Below are 13,692 nucleotides of genomic sequence, written 5' to 3'. Positions count from 1 at the left end.
GTGGAACAGGAACAGTCAAGTTGTGGGAGAGATGGAATTTTTCAGTGCTTTGGGTCTTTCCCATTGCAAAACAAATCTGAATTGTACTGGGAGTGGCAGGGACCTTTCAGGTGTGGACAAAAGCCTGCAGGAGATGACTCTGTAGTTGGAAAAGTCCTCTTAAAACACATCTGGTGATAGAAGCCCCTAAATAGATTGAAGTTTGAAGGAGCTGGAGGGCAGATGGAATAGAAGCAATGTGAAGTCAGTAAATGCAAGTTAAATGAATTACAGAGTGTCATAAATCTTGGGTATAGCAGTTAGGTCATGTAATCCAGATTTCAATTCAGAAATTACACCTAAGAGCTGTTGTCTTTGCGCTTTTGAGCTGTGTCAGTCTAAATCAAGTCAGAGCTGGGGAACTGGGGCAGGTCTGTATCCCTCAGAGGTGGTGAGTCAAAAGTGCTGCGCAGAAACCACTTAGGTGTCAACCAAACTGGGAAGTGAAAGATGGGGAAAAAACCCCAAGGGTTTGGGTTTTTATTGTCTTGGTGTAAACTATCAAGGACTAAAACAGGATGAGGCATTTCCCATAGCAGTTAGTCATGTGTTTCCCTCTGAAAATAGGCTGGTTGTGCAGAGACATTCCAAATAGCTGCACACAGTTGCAACACAGAGAAATTGGGTAATTATTTGATGGCAATCATGTGGAGATGGGAGTGAGACTTAGGGCGGGATTAAACTGTGACTTCATGTGATACACACTCTGTTTATTTGTCCCATGGGTGTGATGGAGAGTGGGCTGGCAATTTGCAAGCTCTCTGTACTACTTTATTTCCTTTTATTTCCTTCTGGTTTGTTGCAGGTCTTTGACTGCTCTTTTCTTCTGTATGCAGGGCTCTCTGTGTATATGTATATAGCAATGGAATTTTTATGCAGTGGGTTTTAAAATAGCTTTTTTTTCAAGCTACTTTGTCCTGAGTAGATGGTTCCTGGCATTCCAGGCTGCAGACTGCCTGGTAGCTTTGCTGACTTTGGGCTTGCAGGATGTTTGAACATGATGCTGAAACCCCTTTGTCAACAATCTGTGATCCATCACATTGGCAAACCTAACCTGAAAGAATTAGTTATGTACCTCCTGTACGTGAACAGCATCTACCTAATTTTCTTCCTTGGCCTCTTTATTTGCTATTAAATGCATTCCTAAGATAAGCAATATCAGAATGCAATTTAAGTGTAGTAATGCCATCAAAGGTTCCCCTTTGATAATACAGGAACATTTCCAGATTTGGGCCAAGCCTTTCCCAGCAGCCCCAGCAGCAGGGCTGACCTAGCACCAGCACTCAGGACTTGCTATATCAAGCTCAGTTTTCACTTCCCAAAACTGACGCCTTGGGTTTTTTTAGGTTATTTTACTGATGGCTCAGCTTCTCCTTATGAGTTTATTTGAAATTCCTGTACTTAAAAATAATGTAAAAAATTCTGACCTACTTAAAAGCGTGACCTTTTCTTCCCAATGGAACAAGCTCTTCCCTGTGGGGGTGGAGAGCCCCTGGCACAGGGTGCCCAGAGGAGCTGCCCCATCCCAGATGCTGTGTGTGAGGTGATGCTCATTGCTCCAGAAAGGCTTCAACTCCCAACTCTATTTTAGTCTAATTTCAGCCTTTAAAAGCAGAGTAAGTGTTGAGCAGCAGTGTGAAATGATTTTGATGCTGTTCCATTCTCTCAGGGTTTACTTGTCAGAGCTTTCTTTGGCTTGGGAAAGTATCCCTGCTCTGCAGACCCCTCTGTTGTCCAGATAAACAGATGGGATTTTTGTGATTAGTATGTTAGAGAAGTTCTCCAGTCCCTTCCTGCAGAACTGACCAGAGTGTTCATTCCAATGGGATATATAGTTCCATAATGCTAATCTTCCTGGGCATCTGATTGGAATGAGTTAATCGTGTTATGGAGATTTAAAAGCCTTGGACATCCTGTTTTCTAAACTTGGTACATACAGAGTTAAATAATTTCGAAACTGTAGAGTTTCAGGTCTTCATGACTCTTCTGTGGGAACATGTTTCCCCCCACCAGTGTTGCTTGGTGGAATTTCCAGACAAGTGGGAGGATGTACAAGGTGAAAGAAGAAATGAACTCTATGCAAAGTGCAGCTGGATACATGGAGCATGATGAAAATAGGAAAGAAAGTGCTAATTAAGTGTGTGCTTTTGCCTCTAAATCTATGCAAATGCCATAGCACCAGTTTAAATTAATGCAGTTCCTGTAGTAGGACAATCAGATTATGGCTTGTAGGGATAGAAGAATGTATTTGTGACTCTTGTGGATATTTCTCAGGGAACTTTACATGGGTTACTTGCAAAGGGTTAAAAATAAATGAGGAAGTTGAAATGAAGCTGTCAGTTCTCTCTGTCCCTGTTACCCAGGCACTGGTAAATCTGGATTTGGCTGTGTGTTCTTCCCTGTGTATGCTTTGGATTAAGACAAAAATCCAACCCCTCAGTACTAACTAAAAGACCTGGCAGTGGTGCTGAGGCTTCCCTTACTGTGTGCAGGGGGGATTCCGGGATCCAGCACCTGGATGTGAATCCCAGGGTCCGGGGAGGTGTCCGGGACAGCTCCATGAGCACTGAGATGGAGTGGGAGGGAGGGACAGGGCCCGGCCCCGCTGGACTTTGCTCAGCACTGGGGCACAGCTGGCTCGGAAGGGGACAGGAGCTGTGCCCATGGCAGGTCAGTGAGTAGGGAAGGGAAGGTGTCTGGGCTCTGGGTGTGGGTCTGGCTGGGAAGGGGACAGGAGCTGTGCCCATGGCGGGTCAGTGAGTAGGGAAGGGAAGGTGCCCGGGCTCTGGGCATGGCTCTGGCTCGGAAGGGGACAGGAGCTGTGCCCATGGAGGGTCAGTGAGTAGGGAAGGGAAGGGAAGGTGCCCGGGCTCCGGGTGTGGGTCTGGCTGGGAAGGGGACAGGAGCTGTGCCCATGGAGGGTCAGTGAGTAGGGAAGGGAAGGTGCCCGGGCTCTGGGCATGGCTCTGGCTCGGAAGGGGACAGGAGCTGTGCCCATGGCGGGTCAGTGAGTAGGGAAAGGAAGGTGCCCGGGCTTCGGTGTGGGTCTGTCTGGGAAGGGGACAGGAGCTGTGCCCATGGCGGGTCAGTGAGTAGGGAAGGGAAAATGCCTGGGCTCTGGGTGTGGGTCTGGCTCGGAAGGGGACAGGAACTGTGCCCATGGAGGGTCAGTGAGTAGGGAAGGGAAGGTGCCCAGGCTCCGGTGTGGGTCTGGCTGGGAAGGGGACAGGAGCTGTGCCCATGGAGGGTCAGTGAGTAGGGAAGGGAAGGGAAGGTGCCCGGGCTCCGGGTGTGGGTCTGGCTGGGAAGGGGACAGGAGCTGTGCCCATGGAGGGTCAGTGAGTAGGGAAGGGAAGGTGCCCGGGCTCTGGGCATGGCTCTGGCTGGGAAGGGGACAGGAGCTGTGCCCATGGCAGGTCAGTGAGTAGGGAGGGGAAGGTGCCCGGGCTCTGGGTGTGGGTCTGGCTCGGCTCGCTGGGTTTGGAGCAGGCACTAGGTGGGTGTGCTGAACCAGTTGTGCTTGTCCCAGGACACGTCCCTCGTCCCGCCGAGGAGAGCGGTGCTGCCCTGACGGAGTCCTTGGGGGATCGGCAGCAGCCTGTGACCCGGACAGGGCTCAGCTCTGCGGGATCTGTCACTTGGGGTGAGGGTCTGACAGAGCCCAAACTCTGCTGAGCCTGTGCAGCGCCCTCAGTGCATGTTGTCCCCGCTTCCCACGTGTCTTGTGTGGCTGTTTCCCTGCCAGCAGCTCTTTTGGAGGCTGGATGTGAGCAAACCGAAGCAAAAGCTGACGTTGCATAAATATATCGAGTTTAGTGCTTTTATCTTAGAAATAAAGTAATGCTTTTGTTGCTTTTCTTTTTAGGATGTGCTTTACAAAATTGTTGCTTGTGTTAATGCAGAAACAAAGCTTCTGCAGCTTTACTGGAGCCTGCCCTGGTGTGACTGGGGGGAAAAATGCTTTGCTCTATTGCTTTGTGCAGACTAATGAACCTTTTTGACTTGCAGATGTCTTGCCACTATGAACTAAGTCTTGTATGATGCAAATCTCCCTTTCAGTTATGCTTTTCTTACACCTTGATTTTGAATCTTTCCTTTAGATCACGGCTTGCATGACGTTTTTCTTTCTTTTCCTTTCCTTTTGCTGTTTGCAAAGACTCTTGGGAGGATTTGACAGATGTGGTGGAGCGATTGCGCGATGATTCCGAAGGTGCGTTCCACACCCACATCTCACAGCTCTTGTTTGTGCTAATTGTTGGCTTCTGCTCTATTATTTTGAGCCTGAGTGCAAAATGCAGTTAGCTTTCCTTCCCAGTGCCAGTAGCTGTGGCTTTCTTGCATTTTCTTGGTGTTGCTTAAATGTTTGCTGGCTTTTTTTACTGTTCTAACGTGAAGTAGAGGTACAAGAAGTGAATCAACAAGGGCTATTTACCTTCTCTGAAATGCTTTCAGAGGCAGTAGTTTCCTGAGCCTGGCAGAAGCACAGCTTAAAAGGTTGCAGCAACATATGGAAGCTGAATTTTAAAAAATATTTCAGAAATCACTGTGAAGCTCCAGATTTTCTGCAGTCTTTGTCTAGATTCTTCAGACTTTCTGCCAGTATTTGCCAAGGCTTGGCAAAAATTATTCTAAAACTTGCATTGCAAATTTTTTTTAGAACTTGTGAAGTACTAAATGAGAAACTTATTTATAGGGCTTATTTCTTGATTTTTAAGAAACTGTGCAAATATGAGATAGTTGAATCCCCAAGGCAGCAAACGGTCAAGCAAACTGGTACTTTGGTGATGAAATGATTAAATCCTGCTTGGGATTCAGGTGTTTGCAGCACAAGATGTTCTCATGCACTGAGCACACTGCTCCTTGCTGCTCACCTTCCACCTTTAGCTGCTGTGCTGGCTCTCCTCAGCCACAGGCAGTGTCCTCCTCTGCTGGCACCACAGCCTTGCTGCCTCCCAGAGCAGGGCATTTGCCAGGGCAGGATTTAAGGAAGAAGAGGGGGTTGAGACTTCTCTTTTCCATTAAATATTGTCTAAGTTGTTTTGCATTTATTTTGTCAGGTGAGAGGTGTTTCTCTGCCACTGCCACAGGGAAGCAGCCGTGATAGATGTCAGGTTACTTTAATTTGGTGTTCTTGATGTGAGATGGAGAACCTTGATGAAATGCTAATGAATTGGCATTGCTTTCAGTGGGTTTGTTCACTTCTGCAGTGGCTCATCATTCCCTGCCTGTGGTCCAAGTTTTAGCTTCATTTTCCTTGTTTTAGAGTATGAGGAGTGATAAAATTTATTGTCATCAAATGAAAAGTACCAGGACCAGTCATAGTTTAACTCTTTGAGAGCCTGTATTGCATTGGCTCTTCCTTGACATTCAGGTTCCTGGGTACTGATTGTACCTTTGAAATAAATTATAGGGTTCACAAATGCTTTAGGAAACATCTTCATGGAAGCAGCTGTTCTGTAGAAGGTACAATATTTAAATAGCAAAATGTCCTGAGAGTTTGATTCCTTCATTTGAAACCCAAACCCAGTGGAAAGGCAGAGTTCAAAGGCTGGGGATTTACTTTTTAAGGTTTATGATTGGGCTGTGTAGGGAAGCCCAGGCAGGAGTTTTGCAGTTGGAGGCAGAAGGAAGTTGGAGCTCATACAGAGCATGCCAGGTCCACACCAGAGTCAGACTTGTCCCAGTTTAAAGCCTGACAGTTTTGCTGTGTCAAAGTCAGCCTTGCCTGCCTACCCTGCCTCCTTTAAAGGCATGCATGGTGCAGTATATAGAGCAAGAGTATCAATTACTTAGCATTTACATTTTGGAATAAACCTAGAGATTTTATCCAGTTTTACACTGTATAAGCTAACTGGTTTGCAGGATGAGAATCTTGGGTAAACTGCACAGGCAGAGCACAGTTGCTCACAGCAGACTAAGCAAGCAGAAACCTTGGATTAGTGTGATATGGTGAAAATATTTTCCTGTTGAAATTAGCAAATAACCACGGCCAAAGGAGCATTTTCTTTGGTGCTCTCTTGTACAGTTCTTTTAATTCTATGTTTAGGGATTTGTAGAGTCACTGTGGGTGCCTTGCTACCCATCAGATCAGCAGCCTTGGCCAGTGAGGAAATGTGATGAGAGAGGATGAGGAGGAGATCTCTGTGTGTTGGCAATGCTGTGCCTGACCTTTTCCTGAATCTGCATCCTGGTGATGCTGACTTAGCTACACTGCAGGTCATTATGGAAGGGATTGGAAATCCAGAGCAGTCAGGTGCTCAGGGTAGCTCCAGATCAGCCAGACCCATCACCTGCAGGCAGCAGTAGTCCTGAAGGGCAATAAAAACACCTCACCAAGTTGAGTCTGCAGTCCAGTGCTGCTCTGAGCATTGCACTCCTAAATGAGCACTTGGAAGTGCTCTAGACTATGGAAATCAATTTAGAGAAGGAGACTTCTGGTGCTGCTTCAGTCTGAAGGGAAATGAGAGAAGCTCTGTCCTGAGCTGCTTTTGGAGGGGCTGGACAAACGAGCTGTGGTATCAGGTTTGGATGCTGGCGATGCCCTGGCTCTTCCCTCTCCCTGTGCTGGATTTTTCCCAGCCCACAGTGACACACTCAGCTGTGGGTGTATTAGCTGTGCTCTGGGCTCTCGTTCTGGCTGCTGGGTGCTGACAGGTGCCTCTTGCTTAGATCTGTAGTCTGAGGTGTTCTCAGGTCAGGTCTCTGCTGCCAGGAGTAGTTAATTCACTCGTGGAGGCAGCAGCTTGGTTCAGGAGTCCCTGGCTGTTGGCAGCAGCCCTGGATAAATGGGCATTACAGGGATGAGACTGCCTGCACCCGTGAACTGGAGCTCAAAACTTGGGGGTGAGCAGCAGGTCTAAAGGCCTGGGTGTTTATAATGTGGAAGGATATAATCCTGGGAGTTTGGGGGTTTAGTGTGACCTGTCAGGAGCCCTGAAGATCAGCTCTGCACTGGTGAAAACCAGTGTCAGTGTTAAAACCAAGAGAGGGAAGTGAGAGTTGGCTCCATGTTACATCTAAGCTTAAAACAGCCTTGAGGAAGAGAGGTGCAAGCTGGGATAGAAGCACATGTGTCTGGATTAAGTGTGAGGGGTCCAAGGAGATCTTTAGATGGAAGAACAAACCACAGGTGGAGGAGTCTTACTGTTTGTAGCTGGGGATGTGGGTTGGAAAAAGGGATGGCCCTGATGGTCAGAGAAATGTTGTCAGGGTGCAAAGCACAGGGTGAACACCAGGCTCCAAATGCCTTTCTTCAAAATAGGGAGCTCCTGTAGTTATTTGAAGTATTCAGGCACCCTCAGTAGGATAGATTGTCTCTCCCCATGCTGTTGTGGCTTTGGTCCTAAACTGGTAGCTGATGTTGATTTTTTTTCTCCACAAAAGGCCTGCAGAGTGCCTCCTGCGAAAGTCACTGCCCCAAAAATGCCTTCCAAGCTGAGGGAAAAGCAAGAGCAAGGTGGGGTGTTTGGTGCAATAAAAGCAGCTCTTGTTGCTGACCAGCATGTCCCTTCCTTTGTTGCAGACCCCAATTACCTGATGGCTAACGAGCGCATGAACCTGATGAACATGGCCAAGCTGAGCATCAAGGGGCTGATCGAGTCTGCCCTGAACCTGGGCCGCACGCTGGACTCAGACTACGCCCCTCTGCAGCAGTTCTTCGTGGTCATGGAGCACTGCCTCAAGCACGGCCTCAAAGGTACCTCGGGCTGGGGAGCTGCAGGGTGGGGCACGAGCAGAGCTTTACCTCAGTGATCAAACTGGCTTTTGGCAAGCTTGTGACTCCTTTATGCACTTCCCTGTGCTTTAGGAATGCATCCCCTTGCTGGAAGAGGAGCTGTGACCCTGGAGCTCCTTTATCAGTAGCTCTGTCTAAACAGAGGATTTGGGCTGTGTGCAGCTCATGGCTTGAAGCTGCTTTTAAAGCAGAGCCTGTTTGGGTGTGAAATCCTGAGTCACAGCTTAAGTGGCCAAGTACAGACTGTCCTTGAGGTGCTGCCCTGGTGTGGAGGTAGCTGGAGGTGGGAAATGGGTGGTCTTTAGGCCCTTCCCACCCAAACCATGCTGAGATTGCAGCACACCCAGTGCCTGCCCAGCAGCAGCCCCAGAGGAACCATTCTGGCAGGGTTTGGCTGCTTGGTGCACTTGTTTGAGAATGTGATGTATCAGCACAGGTCTACTGGACTCATTCTTTCTTTCTTTTTGTTTTTTAGCCAAAAAGACTTTTCTTGGGCAAAATAAGTCATTTTGGGGACCTCTGGAGTTAGTAGAAAAACTTGTTCCTGAGGCTGCAGAGATTACAGCAAGTGTTAAGGATCTCCCAGGGTTGAAGTAAGTACACTCCTTTGTTGCACCAGTGCATATTATGGGCTTTATTGTGAGAAGATCCTGGAGAAGAAAGGGCAAACAGAACCTTCAGGAATACATCTCTCACCTTCTGCAGATAACAATGGATCATTTCTCTTACTCTTCATCAAGGATCTGCAGCAGCAGAGCACAGGATTTATTCTTGCTCTGTTAGGAGCAAGGCAGCTTAAGGGCAGCAGGGCATTTACTGCTTGTGCCTCAGGCATGGGAGCCTTTATTGAGCATTTATTAAGTCAGACTCAGAAGGAAGGGAATTAACAGGAAGGTTATAGCAGTTTAAATAGTTCTGAGGCTGATGTAGGTAATTCTTGTAAATAACTCCAGGTAAGGTGTTTGTGAGAGAACAGCTGAGGCACCAAGCTGGAGAAGGTGGTAGTTTGTGTTAGAGAGGGGAGGCAAAAGCCACAGGAAGCATATGTTTCTTGTCAGAGTTTGGTAGGAATTTCAGACATCACATCCAGGCTTGCCTATTTAATGGTAAAAGAAACTGGAAGAAGCTTTTAGCTTGGAATAGAAAAAATGGGCAAGGAAGCTTTTTTATGAGCTTCAGGATTAAGGATGGAGTCATCTTGGCTGAAAGAATAGATGGATAAATTCAGTGAATTGCTTTTGGGTTAGTGTTTAGTTATGTACCTGTGTACAAGTGCTTTCCCTGGAGATGTGTGCAGGACTCCTGCAGCAGCTGACAGGAGCAGTGCTGTGCCAGGGCTCCTGGTACCTCTTCCCGTTGTGGAGCATTGTAATAGGAAATGAATGGATGTGAAGAACAGTTTCAGAGTGTGTTTCTAAACCTTGCATGCACAGTGACCCTTTGGAAGTGCTGTTAGTGAGTCAGGAGTGGGCAGTAGTGGCCATGGCTTCCTTGGGCTGCTGCTGCTGTGCCAGGTGAGGTCAGACATCCAGGCCAGCAGGCTGGAGCTCTGTGCTCCCTGTGGCTGGGAAAGAAGAGAGGCAGGACTGGCTCTAGAGCCCAGGCATCCTGTGAGGGCCTTCAGGAGCAGAGCACCTGAGAACAGAACTGAGCTGGGGTTTCTCTGCTGTCTGGCCAGGTTCCCATCCAGCTCACCCACCCCTGGAGTGCTGGTTTGGGCATGTCACTGGGACTTAGGCAGAACTGCCTGTGACTCAGAAGGTGATGAGCTGAAGCAGCTGATCTGTCTGGCAGCATCCAGCAGGGATAAAGCCAGGGAAATTAGTATGGCAACAAAAACATCATGTGTTTGTGCTTACATACCTGGTATTTGTCTGCACCAGTGCCAGCTCTGTCTTGGAAGTGCAGAACCTTGAGGTAGGGTGGGGTTATTGGAGCTGCTGGTGACTGTGCCTTGCAGGGTCTGGAAGTGTTTTTGGCCTTTGCAGGACACCTGTGGGCAGAGGAAGGGCTTGGCTTCGCCTGGCTCTGATGCAGAAGAAACTGTCAGAGTACATGAAAGCCCTGATTAACAGAAAGGATCTTCTCAGGTGAGTGCTGGGCTCGTTCTCAGTTAGGTTCCCTTCTGCTATCTTTGAGATTTTAATCATCTTTCCCATGTTACCCTTCTTGCTCTGCATCCCACAGTGAATTTTATGAGCCCAACGCACTGATGATGGAGGAGGAAGGTGCCATCATTGCTGGCCTCCTCGTGGGCCTGAATGTCATTGATGCCAACTTCTGCATGAAGGGAGAGGACCTGGACTCCCAGGTACTGGGTGCTCAGTTAATGGGTTTGTTCTGCTCGTTTGAACTGGAAAATTCATTAATTTTGCATGGCTTACTGATGTAATGAAGCCTTGCTCAAGTACAGCAGGTGCTGATGTTCTAACTCCAAACTTCCACACCTGGCAGCAGTGGGTTGGTCTTAGAAACCAAGTGTTAAATGCAGGATGCAATTTTTTCTTCTCCAGGTGGGAGTTATCGATTTCTCCATGTATTTGAAAGATGGGAACAGCACGAAGGGCAGCGAAGGGTAGGTGCTACACAGTTGTCTTGCTGCTCCCCTCTTGGGAATGTGTTTTCAGGTGTTCCAAGGCTGCCCTATTTCTTTTTTCCAGAGATGGTCAGATAACTGCTATTTTGGACCAGAAGAACTATGTAGAAGAACTCAATAGACATCTAAGGTGAAACATGTTCTCCTGGCTCTTTATTAGCTTGTAGAGCAAAAGACAAAGCAGGATTTTAAAAAGTGAAGGAATTACTGTAGGGTTTTTTCTCTCCAACAGTGCTACAGTAAACAACCTGCAGGCCAAGGTGGATGCCTTGGAGAAATCCAACACAAAGCTGACTGAGGAGGTAAGTGTCATGGAAAACCACGGGATGCTTTGGCCTTTGGCAGTTAGGGATTGACCAGGGAGGGAGGGGTTCCTTTCAGATGTCTGGTGTACAGAATGAGGGGTGTTCAGTCATGGAATGGAATAGCTGCCAAGGAATTTCACTGGCTGTCACAAGCTGGAATATCGACTGCATGTTTATGTAAATTTGCAAGAAGTAAAGGAAAAAATGTCATTTTAAGTGAGATGTCCATCCTGAACAGGAGAAGCAGCAGGTACATGAGGCATAGGTGCAGTCTGTGTTTTACCAGGGGTCTGCAGCTCATTACCAGTGGCATAAATGTCATAAAATGCTGTGGGGTCAGTTCCCTGGCAGATGGGGGGCAGGACATCTTACCTGATGGAACGAGCAGCTTTTGGTGGATCACCTGCACAGTGGAGTGGTACCAGGAGATGAATTGGAGGTGGCTGCAGTGTTGGGGGGGTTTGGTGATGAAGGTGCTGAGGGTGATGAGCTGAGTCACACGTCACAGCCCTGTGTGTGTCAGGCCTGGGCTCTGCCAAGGACTGCACTTGCAGCCAGGAGTTGTGTTTGGGTTTGGCACAGGAGAGCAGGGCTGATCCCTTGGAATGTCTCTGAGCTGCTCCTGTGCCTGAGCCTCACGTGAGTTGGGAGTTGCAAAGGCAGAAGGAGTTTCTGAAGTTGCTCTTACCTTTGACCACACACTTACCATCAATCTGTTGGTGTGCAGTGCAGCCAGCCCTGGGAATTCCTCTGAGCCAGGTGTCCATTCCCTAAGGGTGCTGTGTGCTGCTTGTCCTCTGTTTCCAGCCAGATCTTCCTCATCTGGTGGGGTCAAGGGAGAAGAAACCAGCCAAGTATGTTTTTGGTGCATTAGTGCTGTGTTTTGTCCCCAGCTCGCAGTTGCCAACAACAGGATCATTACACTGCAGGAAGAGATGGAGCGGGTTAAGGAGGAGAGCTCCTACATCCTGGAGTCCAGTCGGAAGGTTGGTGTGTGTGTGTGGGGGGGGATGATTGCTGAGCCTCAGTGCCTGGTTTGGAACAGAATTTATTTCCTTGTGTCTCACACCAGCCCCACAGTGGATTGGAGGAGCAGCAGGTGGGCCCTGTGCAGAGGGAACAGATGGGCCCTGGCCACAGGGAATCCTGCCTGGCCGTAGGGATGGAGCAGGGAGCGTGCACAGAGCTGGGAGCTCCCACAGCTTACAGCTCACTGGGCAAGGTGTCAGGGACAGGAGGGAGGGGGCAGGAAAACCAGGAAATGGGAGTTGTGCTGCTTGGTCCTGAATTGTTGCAGAGTTCCAAGTGTTGGGGAAAAGCCAATAACGAGGCCAAGTGAGGACTGGCAGTACACACTGCCAAGTGACCTGTGTCTGTTCCCTCAGGCCACCAAGGACAGAACTGCTGACGGGCAGGCACTGACTGAGGCACGCAAGCAGCTCAAGGAGGAGACTCAGCTGCGCCTGGTGAGCACTGGGGGGGCTGGGGCTCGCCCCACAGGGCTGCCAAAGGTCACTGCCGTGCTGAGCTCTTGTTGGGTACCTACCTGGGGAGGAAAATGCCTGACCCAAAGGTACAGAGGAAATAAAACCCTTCCTTAGAGCCCTCCATGCCAAAGAATTCCCTGACTGCTAGCCATGCTGCACACCTGGCTGTGATACTGGACTGAAAACTGGGGAGTTACTCTCCTTCAGGCACATGTGACTGAAGTTGTGGCAGTGCAGAAGGGAAGGGTGGTTACCCCCAGTCAGCTCCTGGAGGTGCTGAGGGCTCCTTGTGTTCCAGGACGTGGAGAAGGAGCTGGAGGCGCAGATCGGGATGCGGCAGGAGATGGAGCTGGCCATGAAGATGCTGGAGAAGGATGTCTGTGAGAAGCAGGACGCGCTGGTGGCACTCAGACAGCAGCTGGACGATCTCAGGGCCCTCAAGCATGAGCTGTCTTTCAAGCTGCAGGTAGGGAGCTAAGGAAGTGCAGGGAATTGCAGATGGAGGTGAGAGCTGCTGTGCATTTATTCCTCCTGCCTGTTGGAAAGGTGCTGGGTGTGGAAGGGTCACAGGCTGTGCAGCACACTCCTGTCCTGCTGTGAGAGCACTGGGATGTGGTGGAGGGTAAAGGCAAGTGCAATTCATTCTGAACAAAAATCCCTTGTGGTCCAGAAACCTGTGTGTGAGACAGGGGAAGGCATCCTGTGTGGTTTTGTGGTGTGAAAAGAGCCTTTGGAACCTGTGTTCCAGCACAGTCCAGTGTGGAGGGCTCCTGGTGTAACTGTGTGGTGACACAAGCAGACTCTCCCAACAGCAGCACAACGCTCAGAATAGATCCTAAAACCCACTTGACAACACCAAAGAGTTGCTTTTCTCTCCTTGAGCCAGTGGCTTTGTTCAAAGCAGCTCAGTTACATTAAGATGCTGAATTTTAGCAGGCACTGCATGATGCATTTTCCATATCCAGCATGATTGATGGATGGTGACATTGCCCTGTTGTGGGGTCCAGATGGAGCCTGCAGCTCTGTGGCGAGACACTGGTCCTTGCAGTACTGACCTGGCATTTGCTTCTGCCCTGTTGTTTCATGTGCCAAATGATTTATGGGGGCTTATTTGGGATTTACTGCTCCTCACACAACCCCCACTGCTCCTCTTCCCAGAGTTCAGACATGGGAGTGAAACAGAAGAGTGAATTAAACAGCCGCTTGGAAGAAAAAACAAATCAGATGGCTGCCACCATCAAACAGCTGGAACAAAGGTAAGACAGGAAAGGGAACCATGATCCACTGGTTTGTCCTTTAGTGTAGTGTCCCATGGATCCAGAATGGGCCAGGGGAGAGCCCCAGTGCTCTGCTGGACAGAGCTGCCTGAGGGGAGCAGTGGGAGCAGCACCTCTGGGACTTGGCTGAGGAGGAGAGCATTGCACTCCACTGGGTGTCTCATTTTAGGGTTTCTCTTGGGAAGGGCTCTTGGTAAACAGGGCAGTTTTCTTTGCAACAGGTTTGTGTTTGAAATGTTTCACGGTACCTACT

At 48.9% G+C, this 13,692-nt stretch overlaps 1 protein-coding gene across 7 annotated transcripts in view; it reads left to right on the top strand.

Moving 5' to 3' along the window:
* Positions 1-13,692, top strand: part of RUFY3 (RUN and FYVE domain containing 3) — a 29,963-nt gene that overhangs the window by 8,455 nt on the left and 7,816 nt on the right. For 3 of the 7 annotated variants that reach the window (XM_033059694.2, XM_033059690.1, XM_033059692.2), the window contains exons 2-12: positions 7,562-7,735; positions 8,250-8,367; positions 9,763-9,864; positions 9,962-10,085; positions 10,288-10,349; positions 10,435-10,500; positions 10,603-10,672; positions 11,569-11,661; positions 12,061-12,141; positions 12,461-12,628; positions 13,321-13,418. In XM_033059694.2, the coding sequence (XP_032915585.1) occupies positions 7,562-7,735; positions 8,250-8,367; positions 9,763-9,864; positions 9,962-10,085; positions 10,288-10,349; positions 10,435-10,500; positions 10,603-10,672; positions 11,569-11,661; positions 12,061-12,141; positions 12,461-12,628; positions 13,321-13,418 (1,156 nt within the window). Of the gene's footprint in view, positions 1-3,568; positions 3,683-4,195; positions 4,250-7,561; positions 7,736-8,249; positions 8,368-9,762; positions 9,865-9,961; positions 10,086-10,287; positions 10,350-10,434; positions 10,501-10,602; positions 10,673-11,568; positions 11,662-12,060; positions 12,142-12,460; positions 12,629-13,320; positions 13,419-13,692 lie in introns of all 7 variants that reach the window. The other 4 variants (XM_042779262.1, XM_033059688.1, XM_033059689.1 and 1 more) reach the window with 2 other exon arrangements.

This window comes from Catharus ustulatus, chromosome 5 (assembly GCF_009819885.2).
Source record: "Catharus ustulatus isolate bCatUst1 chromosome 5, bCatUst1.pri.v2, whole genome shotgun sequence".
NCBI classification, from domain to species: Eukaryota; Metazoa; Chordata; class Aves; order Passeriformes; family Turdidae; genus Catharus; species Catharus ustulatus.
This window is presented reverse-complemented; position numbering and strand designations above follow the sequence as displayed.